General features: G+C 38.0%; 1 protein-coding gene across 1 annotated transcript in view; it reads left to right on the forward strand.

The window, feature by feature from the left end:
* Positions 1–508: 508 nt before the first annotated feature.
* Positions 509–16,602, forward strand: part of LOC124289102 (cysteine-rich venom protein kaouthin-2-like) — a 30,341-nt gene continuing 14,247 nt past the window's right edge. Inside the window, exons 1-3 of the mRNA XM_046725703.1 lie at positions 509–906; positions 14,221–14,393; positions 16,012–16,079. Of these exons, the coding sequence (XP_046581659.1) occupies positions 14,351–14,393; positions 16,012–16,079 (111 nt within the window). The 5' untranslated portion in view covers positions 509–906; positions 14,221–14,350. The remainder of the gene's footprint in view (positions 907–14,220; positions 14,394–16,011; positions 16,080–16,602) is intronic.

Consider the following 16,602-nt stretch of genomic DNA (forward strand, 5'->3'; position numbering starts at 1 on the left):
GTAAGGAGCTCGTGCTGTACATGTATATCAATACCGCAGATAATAATTAGTGTGAGGAGCTCGTGCTGTACATGCATATCAATATCGCAGAGAATAATCAGTGTAAGGAGCTCGTGCTGTACATGTATATCAATATCGCAGAGAATAATCAGTGTTAGGAGCTCGTGCTGTACATGTATATCAATATCGCAGAGAATAATCAGTGTAAGGAGCTCGTGCTGTACATGCATATCAATATCCGCAATGCTCACAATATCGTACATTTACAAGATATCTGTGTGTGACGTGGTTGACGAACTCAACCTTTATCAGTGTTATTGATCTTACGTTGCACTCTTCGTGAGGATTATACTTGGCCGCCAACGCCCTGATTTGGTTCCTTTCTCCATGGCATAAACGTTTAAGACACATGATCCTTATCTGAAAGCTGAGGAAATTCCCCACGACGAGGAAAGTTTAGTTATGTGTCGTATCTAATATTACATTACAGCAAAGATACGCGGCTGTTACCGCAAAGATAGATACTTAGTCGCTACCGCAAACATAGAGACTGTCGCTACCGCAGTTTTTCTTTTGTGAGACCTTATCTTGTAAAGTGAACGACGCGGTGTCGTGCAATGGGAAACAACATTTACTTTGTTACAAATGCATGAGCAGAAGGTGATTTCCACATCAAACAAATGATAACCTGCAGATCGAAATATCATTCAGGAGGTGCATAATTATCTAAATCCGCTCAGCTGCAATTTGACATACTGTATCGGCGTTTAATATTGCATCGCGTTACTGTCTAAAGACTGGATAAAGTGAAGACTTGCAGATCAGACAGTTTTCTCCAAATAAGGAGGATGTCTCCGTTTCCAAGGCGGCCACTTGCTGTGTTTCTGACATTAAGCTCCATATCAGGTAAGGCAATTGTGAACCATTGACGTCGGATATAGCCGAGAGATTATCTGACTTAGTTGGAAGGTTTGGATCAATTGTTGAGGAGTTAACTATGAAGGTGGTCCCTTAGTGTCAAGCTGAGATAATACTGGGAATTGTCATTTTTACCAACGCAACATTAACAGAGATGTCTATCACACATGAACAATGTTATACGTAGGGTACAAATGTGTGTGTTGAATCGAAGTTCAACGTTGATATATATAAAATATTAAAGTATTTGTGCCTGGTGATATTTTCCCAACGCACCGGATGACAATAGGTTTAGCAACTCCTGTATTGATGTTCCTTGTGGTCAGAGTAGGTCCTTACAAGCTGATCCTGGTGTAAAGAGGCGACTGCAGTATGTCTTGCTGAATGGTTCCATCTAAGCCGCTAGAGTTGATTCATGCGAAAGATTTGTGTCACTGGTTTGTGTGGCTCTAGTTCGACTATTAAATGTCCACAGCCTGCTGGGTTACTGCGGTGTCACACAACCTGCACTCATTCACATGCATGTATTTATTTGCTGAGTGTGGTTGTAATATGTTATCTCAGTTAGGGTGGCGGTTGGGTAGCCCAGTGGGTAAAGTGTTCTCTTCCCCACATGGATACAATGTGTGAAGCCCATCCCCCGCCGTCATATTGCTGGAATATTGCTAAAAGCGGAGTAAAACTGAAATCACTTACTTTCCCAGTTAGTGACTCAGCGCGCCGGGTTAAAATAACTATCCGTACTCTTAAAACTCGATAACAATATCGTCAGACCATCTGCTCAATTTGAGTCCATTTCAGATTCCAATATGTACTTGGAGAGCATACATGTCTTTCAATCTTAATAATATCCATAGTTAGTTGAGGCAGATACATCAAACATTCTTGTCCCTTATCATTGCACTTATTTATTTATTTCTTCATTAATACTGCACCATTCATAATGAATGGACATGACGCAATCGGTTCGTTGTCAGTTTTCATGCTCAGCTCCCTAAGACATATACAACCGAAGTTGCCTGCAAGTGGCTAGAAGGGTAACAGGCGACACATGGCCATCTCACCCTGTCGGTTACCTGTTCACTGATGGGAACATGGGCATATTTCGAATACAGACACTTGCCAAAGGAGACACTGCATGTGCTACATGTGAGCTAGTATTGGCCAGTGAAGACCCGTGCTAGAATTGGCCTTCATCTAGCACGCACGAACACACACACGAACACACACACACAAACACACACACGAACGAACGAACACACACACACGACCGAACGAACACACACACACACACACACACACACACACACACACACACACACACACACACACACACACACACACACACACACACAAAACATCAATATATTAACGTTTACAGTTACTTAAGGCAGAGAGTGCAGCAGACACACACATATCCATTGCCGTGATGTTATATGTTAGTAAAAGCAAATACAACACTCCATAATGGCATGTGAGATGATATATTCAGATAGGTATGTCATCCTTTATACTCAACTTTGTCTAATGTCATAATGGCATGTGAGATGATATATTCAGATAGGTATGTCATCCTTTATATTCAACTTTGTCTAATGTCATAATGGCATGTGAGATGATATATTCAGATAGGTATGTCATCCTTTATATTCAACTTTGTCTAATGTCATAATGGCATGTGAGATGATATATTCAGATAGGTATGTCATCCTTTATATTCAACTTTGTCTAATGTCATAATGGCATGTGAGATGATATATCCAGATAGGTATGTCATCCTTTATATTCAACTTTGTCTAATGTCATAATTGCATGTGAGATGATATATTCAGATAGGTATGTCATCCTTTATATTCAACTTTGTCTAATGTCATAATGGCATGTGAGATGATATATTCAGATAGGTATGTCATCCTTTATACTCAACTTTGTCTAATGTCATAATGGCATGTGAGATGATATATTCAGATAGGTATGTCATCCTTTATACTCAACTTTGTCTAATGTCATAATGGCATGTGAGATGATATATTCAGATAGGTATGTCATCCTTTATACTCAACTTTGTCTAATGTCATAATTGGCATGTGAGATGATAGGTATGTCATCCTTTATACTCAACTTTGTCTAATGTCATAATTGCATGTGAGATGATATATTCATGTGTGAGATGATATATTCAGATAGGTATGTCATCCTTTATACTCAACTTTGTCTAATGTCATAATTGCATGTGAGATGATATATTCAGATAGGTATGTCATCCTTTATACTCAACTTTGTCTAATGTCATAATGGCATGTGAGATGATATATTCAGATAGGTATGTCATCCTTTATACTCAACTTTGTCTGTCATAATTGTCTAATGTCATAATGTCATGTGAGAGGGTATATTCAGATAGGTATGTCATCCTTTATACTCAAGTATGAGACATCGTATATCTGCGATCAAACATAGTTGTTTCTGCTTTGTTACACCAGTTTTGAAAATCAACCATGGTTTAGCAGTTTGAATAATTAATGTGCTAGCTCAGGTGTTATATAGAGAACTTGAAGTTCTCAACTAATGTTCATGATCAAACTTTGTGCAGGCTCTTTCAGTGTTGTCACAACCCTGGTGTACAGTACACAACCCTGTGCACTTAAAAGAATCCACGAATCCGTTGGTATATGACCAGAGGGTGGCCACATGAAAATGTGCAAACACCTAGTTGCGGGTACAGCAACGTGCCGTAAACTTGGACTATCTGTCCCAGTCCAACCAGCTGTGAATGGGTTCCTCGTTAGGATGAGAAAACCGCAATAACTCGGTGCGCCTTGTGACAGCACGAGTTGTATGCTGCCTAGGGACTTGAGATTGATAATAAATAAGATGTGCCGTTGAGATTGACATTCAATGATCGAGGGGGGGAAATACCAGCGCCCTGAGCATGCACTAGTGCGTGGATATGAATTTCCAATGATAGCAGCTTGTACATTCAGCTGTTATACTTCAGCTTGTATATTCAGTTGTAATGTATCATCTGTTATATTCAGCAATGGTATGTCAGCTTTTATGTTCAGCCATACTATATGAGTTTGTCTATTCAGCCACGATATACCAGCTTGTAATATTCAGCCGTAGCATATAACAAGCTTTTATATTTGGTCATCAATCTATTGTATAATCATATATACGTGTATAATCTTTATGTTCAGTTATGGCATATCGGATTGTATATGCATCCATGATATATCACTTTTACATATTCAGTTGTTGTTTATCAGGTTGTATATGCATCCATGATATATCAGATTTACATATTCAGTTGTTGTTTATCAGGTTGTATATGCATCCATGATATATCAGTTTTACATATTCAGTTGTTGTTTATCAGGTTGTATATGCATCCATGATATATCAGTTTTACATATTCAGTTGTTGTTTATCAGGTTGTATATGCAGGTTACATATAGTTGTTGTTTATCAGGTTGTATGATATATCAGTTTTTGTTCATCAGGTTGTATATGCATCCATGATATATCAGTTTTACATATTCAGTTGTTGTTTATTTATCAGGTTGTATATGCATCCATGATATATCAGTTTTACATATTCAGTTGTTGTTTTGTTGTTTATCATCCATGGTTTTAAATATTCAGGTGTCGTATGCATCCATGATATATCAGTTTTACATATTCAGTTGTTGTTTATCAGGTTGTATATGCATCCATGATATATCAGTTTTACATATTCAGTTGTTGTTTATCAGGTTGTATATGCATCCATGATATATCAGTTTTACATATTCCATGATATATCAGTTTTACATATTCAGTTGTTGTTTATCAGGTTGTATATGCATCCATGATATATCAGTTTTACATTGTTCAGTTGTATGTTATATCAGTTTGTTTATCATCAGGTTGGTTATATATGCATCCATGATATATCAGTTTTACATATTCAGATCGGGTTGTATATCATCCATGATATATCAGTTTACATATTCAGGTATTGTTTATCAGGTTGTATATGCATCCATGATATATCTGATTTACATATTCAGTTGTTGTTTATCAGGTTGTATATGCATCCATGATATATCAGTTTTACATATTCAGTTGTTGTTTATCGGGTTGTATATGCATCCATGATATATCAGATTTACATATTCAGTTGTTGTTTATCAGGTTGTATATGAATCCATGATATATCAGCTTTTTCTGTTCCGCAATTGTATATCAGCTCGTACGTATCAATATCAATAATGTATTTCGGTTTCTTTATTCAGACGTGATATTTCAACTTATATAGTAAGTATATCAGATTGTTTTTCAGATGTGACGTATCAGCTTGTATATTCAGCCATTATATATCAGCATACATATTCGGTCACCACAATATATTCGTGCAATTACTTTGATAGTAAAAGCAAGTCCCAAACAGACTGATCACAAATCGAATGGATTTAATTCTTTGGATATTAGTATTTTGAGAATCTCCTCTGCCCCTACCCCAGCCAAAGTCACGTCGACCTTGATAACGCGGAGGAATATTTGTACAATGGAGAAAATTATTAATGACTCACATGATAAATCATGTACAGGACTGATAGCACCTCATCAGGCACGAAGTCGTGTTGACTGGTCGTCATAGGAACAACGTGTGCGTCTGTATGTGACGAAGCCAGAAGGAGATTAGTCCCCGAAATACGTGTGTCGATAAACGCAGACCTCGTGTAAAACACAAAGTTATGTTGTTGGTTACAGCTAACTAGCCACGTTATCTTTCAGAAACTATTTCAACAGCTGTACAAGCAACAAAGCCTTGATCAGAGAACCTCGTTTTCATTTTACTATCGTACAACTCATCACTAAAAGTGTTAGAAATTCTTTCGTATGTATTTAACACATGTACCGTGAAATTTGCCAGTATACTGTTCTGTTTCCGATGTCACAGGGGCGATATGCCTTACATAGTGCCCTAAAACAATACTCACTTATGCACTCAATCACCGTGCAGATTGGGTCGTCACGAGGCACAAGCAATATCTTTTTACAATCTGCCTAGTTACGAAATCACAGTTTTACCCTTACTATGACAAACCTTATGTGGACATTTATCAAACGCCTATGGCATTTAGTGTAAAGTTATCCTTATTTAACTAAGTACATGTATACATATCTGACAACATGCTATAGACTTCAATATGAATCGTCGAATATGAATTATTAAACTTTAACACAAGTACAGGCGGAGCTTATTTCAGAAGAGACTCTGTGACAATATATCCACCAGTACAGGCGGAGCTTGTTTCAGAAGAGACTCTGTGACAATATATCCACCAGTACAGGCGGAGCTTGTTTCAGAAGAGACTCTGTGACAATATATCCACCAGTACAGGCGGAGCTTCTTACAGAAGAGACTCTGTGACAATGTATCCACCAGTACAGGCGGAGCTTGTTACAGAAAAAACTTTGTGGCAATAGATCCATCAGTACAGGCGGAGCTTGTTACAGAAGAGACTCTGTGACAATATATCCACCAGTACAGGCGGAGCTTGTTACAGAAGAGACTCTGTGACAATATATCCTTCAGTACAGGCGGAGTTTGTTACAGAAGAAACTCTGTGACAATATATCCACCAGTACAGGCGGAGCTTGTTACAGAAGAGACTCTGTGACAATATATCCACCAGTACAGGCGGAGCTTGTTACAGAAGAGACTCTGTGACAATATATCCACCAGTACAGGCGGAGCTTGTTACAGAAGAGACTCTGTGACAATATATCCATCAGTACAGGCGGAGCTTGTTACAGAAGAGACTCTGTGACAATATATCCACCAGTACAGGCGGAGCTTGTTACAGAAGAGACTCTGTGACAATATATCCATCAGTACAGGCGGAGTTTGTTACAGAAGAAACTCTGTGACAATATATCCACCAGTACAGGCGGAGCTTGTTACAGAAGAGACTCTGTGACAATATATCCACCAGTACAGGCGGAGCTTGTTACAGAAGAGACTCTGTGACAATATATCCACCAGTACAGGCGGAGCTTGTTACAGAAGAGACTCTGTGACAATATATCCATCAGTACAGGCGGAGCTTCTTACAGAAGAGACTCTGTGACAATATATCCACCAGTACAGGCGGAGCTTGTTACAGAAGAGACTCTGTGACAATATATCCTTCAGTACAGGCGGAGTTTGTTACAGAAGAAACTCTGTGACAATATATCCACCAGTACAGGCGGAGCTTGTTACAGAAGAGACTCTGTGACAATATATCCACCAGTACAGGCGGAGTTTGTTACAGAAGAGACTCTGTGACAATATATCCATCAGTACAGGCGGAGCTTGTTACAGAAGAAACTCTGTGACAATATTAGTATAGATATTTATATAGCGCACATATCCACGCAACTAGTACATGCTCAAGGCGCTGGTGTTTTTTCCCTCGATCATTGGATGTCAGTCTCAACGGCACATCGCATTATCAATCTCAACTTCCTGGGGAGTATACAACTCTTGCAGCCACTAGGCGCAAGCGAGTTATTGTGGCTTTCTCATCCTAACGACGTACCCATTCACAGCTGGGTGTACTGGGACAGATAGTCACAGTAATTTGTCCAGGTTCACTGCGCGTTGCTGTACCCGCAACTGGGTGTTTGCACGTATTCATGTGGCCACCATCTGGTCATATACCAACGGATTCGTGCTTTCTCTTAAATGCACAATGTTGTGTTCTGTACACTAGGGGTTGTGACAACACGGAAAGAGTCTGCACACAAAGCTGACTCCAAGGTTTTAACACCCTGTCATAGATGGGCTCGCTCCTGCCACCTCAACCTCGCTGGATCACTAGCCTGGCGCCTTAGCCAGCTCGCCCAGCTCGCCCCCAGTATATATCCAGGAGTATGGGCGGAGCTTCTCACAGAAGAGACTCTGTGACAATATATCCATCAGTACAGGCGGAGCTTCTTACAGAAGAGACTCTGTGACAATATATCCATCCGTACATGTAGAGTTACTCACAGAACAAAGTGAAAATATACCACAGTTTACAGGGACAGGTTATGACAATAGAGCCTCAGTGACATCAGTACAGACAGAGACAACAGTATACCACAGTATACAAGCTGAGCTCCTCACAGAAGAGACTCTGTGACAATATATCGAGCAGTATAGGAGGAGTTACTCATAGAACAGACTGTGACAATATATCCATCAGTACAGGCGGAGCTTCTTACAGAAGAGACTCTGTGACAATATATCCACCAGTACAGGCGGAGCTTGTTACAGAAGAGACTCTGTGACAATATATCCACCAGTACAGGCGGAGCTTGTTACAGAAGAGACTCTGTGACAATAGATCCATCAGTACAGGCGGAGCTTGTTACAGAAGAGACTCTGTGACAATATATCCACCAGTACAGGCGGAGTTTGTTACAGAAGAGACTCTGTGACAATATATCCATCAGTACAGGCGGAGCTTCTTACAGAAGAGACTCTGTGACAATATATCCACCAGTACAGGCGGAGCTTGTTACAGAAGAGACTCTGTGACAATATATCCATCACTCAAGCTGAGTTCCTTATAGAACAGACATTGTTTAAAAGGGTCCATTAGTACATAATATATATAAGGAACACTGGATTTTTAAGGTGAACGATTCTCTTTTCATATGATAATGGTTAGCTGGTCACTGAAAGTTAGTGGTGGTTATTTTGAAGCGAGAGTCCGCGTATTGTTAGATTATACTATGACATAAATGACAGGATCAGGTAAAGGTAAGATATCGTCAAATATATATCAATAAACAAAGGGTACGATGGAGCGGTAACATTGTAGGAGTTAACCTATGCACGATGAAATAGTATTGCTCTACTTCTCATTCAAGAAATGTAGTGTCTGGGATGTATTAACAACTCACTTAAGATGAAACGTAATGTACTGCAAGAGCGCAGTTTTGAGAAGACAGTCAGAGTTGGTTCGCCTTTGGGACTGAGCCAAGTCGCCTCAGGACAAACACCAGCATGGTTGTTCTACCTGGAAGCAATATTCAGTGTCTCACTCGTACGAACAAACAAAACAGACAGATGTAACAACGGGATCACAAAATCATTTAATAGTTCTGTGGGGTTAATTTAGTGTGTTTGTTATAGATGGTTCTGTGTGTCACAAGAAATGTTCCTTTACCGGGCAACAAACAACATGTCTTTGAAAAAAACTTGAAAATACCAACATGCTTTTATTTTAATATCTGCACTTCAAGCAGGTGTTAAGGAGAAAAAGATCCCCGAAATAGGCGAGGACATGACACACAGAGGAATGGCAGACGTCAACTTCAAACATTTGCTTGTACAGGTCTTCCACGCGATCACTAATCAAATAAACATATATCATCCCCTTATAAAGCTATCCGCCTTAACGGCAACCAGTTAGTCTTGTCTGGCTTTGTCTGTTTGGACTTTACCGTAATGTGGTTTCTACAATTTAATATACGTTTGTAACAAATAAACAAACGGTTCTATCGAGGACATTTCAAATATATTCCTTAGATACCATTGATAGCATTGTGGCCTTTCTGATCTTTGCAAACATGAGTCATCCTTTGAAAGACACATCAGGTAAATCAGATACGTAATAACAGCAGGTTTCGATCTTCCAGACAACATATTCTGCACATAGGGGCTCGTCCTGCTGTTAATGTACATATGTCTGTCTGCGATATGTTCCGGCTAAAGCCTATATATCTGAATAAGTGATCATCAGCAAACACATTCCTGTCTCTGCAGATTAAATATCAACAAGAAATTGTCATTGTCATATGGGGATGGCAGTCAATTAATCAAATTTGAATACGTTATAAATTGCCTCGATATTTTCGACGACAGAACAAATGTATATAGAGATAGCCTTGATAATGCCTTGACAGAACACGGTGTATATAGCGGTTAGAAAAATGCACGAAATGCACTTCTCTTCTCTATCTGCAGGTAAAGAAAACTTTCCTGTCTTCGTAAGGGCGTTAAATAACTCCTAACTATTAAATAAATAATAACTATTAAAGTCGAACCTCGCTTATCCGGACATCTTTCTAGGATTGTACGGATCAACGAGTGTCCGTGTATCCGAAATTCGTCATTCACCCACCTTAACCACATTTTACGTAAGAGTATTTTGGGAAGTGAAAATCTATCCCTCCAGAGAATTTAAATGAACGAAAGTTGCCAACAAATTTGGTTAATGCAAAAATAGACTTGCGAATAAACCTCACTATACACAATGAATTAACTTTTAAATTATCTTTTCAGTTATGCTCTTTGTTGTTTTATGTGCTGGGATTAAGAATACCGTGTATATTGTCTCGTAAACTAAGCCGGAAATAGAATCAATTGTGCACGCGGTTTCTCTTACTAAGAAGTACCCATGAACATAATTCCATGGCATTTTGAGGCAGTGGTAGGAATATATTCTATCTGAGATCATTATTATTATATCAGGAATAATATAAACCAATATCGTGTTACTTTACTTGTAGCCTTTACTGTTACTATAGCTATGGCGGTGTAAGGTTACCTATACGAAGGCCTCGTCACATGGTGAAAATATAGTGGTGAAATATAGACAATGTGTAACTAGTTGTATCTGTATAAATTGTAATTTTGGAGCGATTGAAGATGAATACTATGTTTTTATGCACAAAATATTGTGTACAAAATATAATGAAATTCGGCAAAAGTACTTGCTGAATGCCATGTCTCAATGTACACAAAGCATGATAAGAGTATTGCACTCTATAGATTCTAATGTTATTAAATCAGTCGCTCTGTTTTTGAAACATCTGTTTAAACTTAATACTTGAAATTATCACGTGGCATTGAAAAATATTGTATCTTTCAATTGTATTATAGGCCGTTAAGCCCACATTACTGAATAAATATTTCTGTCTGTCTGTCTGAAAAGGAAGGACCTAATTTTACAGTTAGAAATGCAGACTTCAGGGGAATGTAAACTTGTCCCGTTGTGGGTATACAAAGTTACACCTAAGAAGGCTGTCTTCACAAAGATGTAATCTTATATTCAGTATTTTAGCGGATGTAAAGTTACGTCTTGTATCACTATTTTCGTGGGTGTAATGTTACGCATAGTATCACTATTTTGGTGGATGTAAAGTTACATCTAGTATCATTATTTTGGTGGATGTAAAGTTACGTCTTGTATCACTATTTTGGTGGATGTAAAGTTACGTCTAGTATCACTATTTTGGTGGATGTAAAGTTACGTCTTGTATCACTATTTTGGTGGATGTAAAGTTACATCTAGTATCACTATTTTGGTGGATGTAAAGTTACGTCTAGTATCACTATTTTGGTGGATGTAAAGTTACGTCTTGTATCACTATTTTGGTGGATGTAAAGTTACATCTAGTTCACATTTTGGTGGATGTATCACTTGTATTTTTGGTGGATGTAAAGTTACATCTAGTATCACTATTTTGGTGGATGTAAGTTACATCTACACTATTTTGGTGGATGTAAAGTTACGTCTTGTATCACTATTTTTGGTGGATGTTACATCTCAGTATCACTCTAGTATTTTTTGGTGGATGTAAAGTTACGTCTTGTATCACTATTTTGGTGGATGTAAAGTTACATCTAGTATCACTATTTTGGTGGATGTAAAGTTACATCACTATTTTGGTGGATGTAAAGTTACGTCTAGTATCACTATTTTGGTGGATGTAAAGGTGGATGTGGATGTAAGTTACATCTAGTATCACTATTTTGGTGGATGTAAAGTTACGTCTTGTATCACTATTTTGGTGGATGTAAAGTCTACGTCACTATTTTGGTGGATGTAAAGTTACATCACTATTTTGGTGGATGTAAAGTTACGTCTTGTATCACTATTTTGGTGGATGTAAAGTTACGTCTAGTATCACTATTTTGGTGGATTTTACGTCTTGTATCACTATTTTGGTGGATGTAAAGTTACATCTAGTATCACTATTTTGGTGGATGTAAAGTTACATCTAGTATCACTATTTTGGTGGATGTAAAGTTACGTCTTGTATCACTATTTTGGTGGATGTAAAGTTACGTCTTGTATCACTATTTTGGTGGATGTAAAGTTACATCTAGTATCACTATTTTGGTGGATGTAAAGTTACGTCTAGTATCACTATTTTGGTGGATGTAAAGTTACGTCTAGTATCACTATTTTGGTGGATGTAAAGTTACGTCTTGTATCACTATTTTGGTGGATGTAAAGTTACGTCTTGTATCACTATTTTGGTGGATGTAAAGTTACGTCTTGTATCACTATTTTGGTGGATGTAAAGTTACGTCTTGTATCACTATTTTGGTGGATGTGGATGTAAAAGTTACGTCTTGTATCACTATTTTGGTGGATGTAAAGTTACATCTAGTATCACTATTTTGGTGGATGTAAAGTTACGTCTTGTATCACTATTTTGGTGGATGTAAAGTTACGTCTAGTATCACTATTTTGGTGGATGTAAAGTTACGTCTAGTATCACTATTTTGGTGGATGTAAAGTTACGTCTTGTATCACTATTTTGGTGGATGTAAAGTTACATCTAGTATCACTATTTTGGTGGATGTAAAGTTACACTTGTATCACTATTTTGGTGGATGTAAAGTTACGTCTTGTATTATCTTGTATCACTATTTTGTTGGATGTAAAGTTACATCTAGTATCACTATTTTGGTTGTGGATGTAAAGTTACTTGTATCACTATTTTGGTGGATCTCTAGTATCACTATTTTGGTGGATGTAAAGTTACGTCTATTTTGTATCACTATTTTGGTGGATGTAAAGTTACGTCTTGTATCACTATTTTGGTGGATGTAAAGTTACGTTACGTCTTGTATCACTATTTTGGTGGATGTCTAGTATCACTATTTTGGTGGATGTAAAGTTACATCTAGTATCACTATTTTTGGTGGATGTAGTTACGTCTTGTATCATTATTGGTGGATGTAAAGTTACGTCTTGTATCATTATTTTGGTGGATGTAAAGTTACGTCTATTTTGGTGTGTAAAGATGTATCTAGTATCACTATTTTGGTGGATGTAAAGTTACGTCTTGTATCACTATTTTGTATCACTATTTTGGTGGATGTAAAGTTACGTCTTGTATCACTATTTTGGTGGATGTAAAGTTACATCTAGTATCACTATTTTGGTGGATGTAAAGTTACGTCTTGTATCACTATTTTGGTGGATGTAAAGTTATGTCTTGTGCCACTATTTTGGTGGATGTAAAGTTACGTCTTGAAGCAGTATTTTGGTATATGTTAAGTTACGTCTTGCGTCAGTATTTTGGTGGATGTAATGCTACATTTAGTATCACTATTTTGGTGGATGTAAAGTTACGTCTTGTATCACTATTTTGGTGGATGTAAAGTTACGTCTTGTGCCACTATTTTGGTGGATGTAAAGTTACGTCTTGAAGCAGTATTTCGGTATATGTTAAGTTACGTCTTGCGTCAGTATTTTAGTAGATGTTAAGTTATGTATAACATAGGTATTTTGCCTCAGGATCCGTGTTTTGGTGAATGTAAAGTTGGTTTAGGATGTGTGCTTTTTCGAATGTAAAGTAAGGTTTAGGATCCGCGTTGTCAAGTTTAGTATCTGTACTTTGGTTAATGTAAAGTCACCTCCACCATGACTATTTTGCTGGATGCAGAGTAACTTCTAGTAATAGTATATTTGGTGACAGTAATGTTCCCCTAGTGACGGAATATTTCTCCATGTAGTTTATCTTGAGTTCAGGTTGCCTGCGTGTATAGGTTCTAGCTTATCACTGAGAAGCACAGGCCCTGTGCATTGAAGGGTGTGTCAATGGATATTAATCACCACTGTTAATATTAACCTGGAGCTGTTAATCTATCATCCATGTTTTTCATCTATGGGGATATCTATCGTCAGGGTACACCAGAAACCTTAGTTTCCACAGCTAATCATTTAGCTCAGTAATATTATCAAAATACTCACTTTGACATTCTCATTACCCTGCCACTAGTTTAAAAATGTATCGTCACCAAGGAACCTGCTTTTAACTTCTTTGATTATAGAGTATGCTCCATAAATAGTTATAACAGACTACATTCACGGTGGAAGTCAATGGAGTATTAAGGTGAGTAGTAAAAAGCTGGAGTGGTCGATAGAGAACTCGCAATTGTTATTACAAGGTGATGTGGGATAGAGGTTTTGTTTGGATGTGTGTATTGTTGCCAGATAAACATCGCGGGGTAACCAAAATCACATGATAATGTTCCAGCCAACGAAACTCGTTAGATGTCAGTAAAGTTTAGCACAGATTGGACAACGCTATAAAGAGACACCTTCTCTGGAGACACGGGAGTATTCGGTGTTGTTGGTGCGACGCAGTGCCGAGGACCATCGCGACGATGACAACACTACGATATCTGATTGTTGCAATAACATTAACGGGTAGGAAATGTTTGCTAATGTCTATTACCTGTAACTGAATGGAGTTTGATGAATGTATTCCAGGACTATAATATTATGTGTATGGCCATGCCGAGAGTTTGGATATATCATGTTCTTTTTCAACAAAATAATAAGTTTTAATGTATTAAAGCTTAGATTATTTGGAAGTTAGTTGCAGATTACCAACTTATTTCTCACTCTTGTTTCGGAGTGTTTGCGGTAAGTATTAAAAAGTTGTTTGAATAATAGAACAATGGTGTGATTGTTTAGGTGAACAAAGCCCTGTGGTAATGACCATTGTAATCTGAGACTGAAGACACTTCTCTGTACATTGCTTGTAAATGATATATTTATAAATCCTGTACAGTTATGTTTCATATCATATATGACAATATAAATGTATTATCAGTTTCTCAAAGGCGTACATATATATCCAGGGTTCTAATGCTCATTCATGTAAAAGTGTAGCACCAGTATCGTGGTACACCTGCCATCATCAGTACCTGCATGATTCCTCAACACATGCTCATGATATGGTCACAATTGTACAATCGAATCTACTTTCACCAGAGATTTCTTATGGACGAGGAAATGGCTTTATTGCTATTATTTATTATTATTATTGCAAGTAAATGCGAAATTGTGTGTACGTATTTATGTATATATAGTACTAGTGGTGTGTAATTTGATGCGTTAAGGTTAACTCTTCCTTCAACTTTGAATGTTTTCCCAAGTGTATTGTCAAAAGAAAAATTCCATCTTGATATATGGGGCATTTGTAAATACACCTGCGAGCACAGATATAGTTACACATCTGTCTTTTGTTCAGGATTAAGTAGAGAATGAAAGCCAGTGTCATCTGAATTTTAATGAGAAAACAGAATGTGAAATGCTGGACTTCTGCATTGATAACATCTAATAATATAGGGCAAAAACATTTAGAGTTATGCATTCCTATGGCCAGCATTAGTGCTCCCCTCCTTGCGGATCTGTCTCGTTATAAAAAACTCTCCACAAGACAGACAAGAAGGATGACTTCATCTTTCAAATAGTCAACCTGTATTTTATGACGAGCACTATTCCGACAGCTCCAGCCTTGTTTACATTTCACAACGTTTGACGTTCAAATCGAGCATGCTCTTTTCATCAACATTTCCAAGAGCGTCATACGACTGTTACTGAGAAGTTGTCCGATCAAAGTTACAGCATTCCAAGACCCAGTAAAGCATTCACAAATAGTTTACACTGGTTTGTTGAGGACGTGTCCAAATCTGACGCATCGGTGAAACAAATTAATGTCCAATGCAATTCCCTGTTTTGACTGTATTATACGTTCACGTGTATTTTTGCAGGTGACCAATTGACTAACCTGTGTATGGGTTTATGACAAGTGCCGCCCGACGCTCACCTTCCACGCAAACATCAGACACTGATAGTGATGGCTGTCTGTCTATGCGTGTGTGCGTGCGTGCGTGCGTGCGTGCATGTGTACTTGTACCTCTTATTGACACCCTGTTAAATGCCTTTTTATCTGTAGATAAACAATTCTCTCTCTTTCATCATGTGAAAATATTGACCTTAAATGTGCAAGGATGCAATCTTCTGTATTTTCTATCAGCTTTGTTGGGAGGTGTTCGTCCGGATACAGATGTCGGCTACATCCATGGTCACAGAAGCAAGAGAAGTGTGAGTAGGGATTAAACATTTGACAATTCAATACCCAATACATATACTACAACGAAGAGTACAGGTTATCCTACCATAGCGTTCTTTTGAAGCTTGTATTCTGATTGGCGGACCAGCAGTGCCGTTAGGACACAACTTTGCCGATGGCCGCATCACCTGTGAAAACTTTGCAAATTTTCCATTTTGCAAATCCATACGGTATCGGACTCGAAAATGACTTCAGTTGATAAACATTGCTTTTGTTCAAGTGGGGCAATACATCTCAGACAGGAATCTCAAGGAATAACGACTAAGAGAGTACATTTGGCGCCACTCCATCACGTTCTGTGATGTTAGAACATGTGCATGCGACCCAGAACGCTTTATTTCTCTCAGGTAGCGGGCCACCATTTGAATGATAATTCTGCCGTAGATGATGTTTCCTAGATTGTCATTGCCAAATACTTTCCTGACATGTTCTCGTGAACGTCGGATGTTCAGTCGCTGAGGCACTTATAGGTGAGGTTAGGTGAAATGGGGTTTA

This window comes from Haliotis rubra, unplaced genomic scaffold (assembly GCF_003918875.1).
Source record: "Haliotis rubra isolate DU_JTF1 unplaced genomic scaffold, ASM391887v1 Scf433, whole genome shotgun sequence".
NCBI classification, from domain to species: Eukaryota; Metazoa; Mollusca; class Gastropoda; order Lepetellida; family Haliotidae; genus Haliotis; species Haliotis rubra.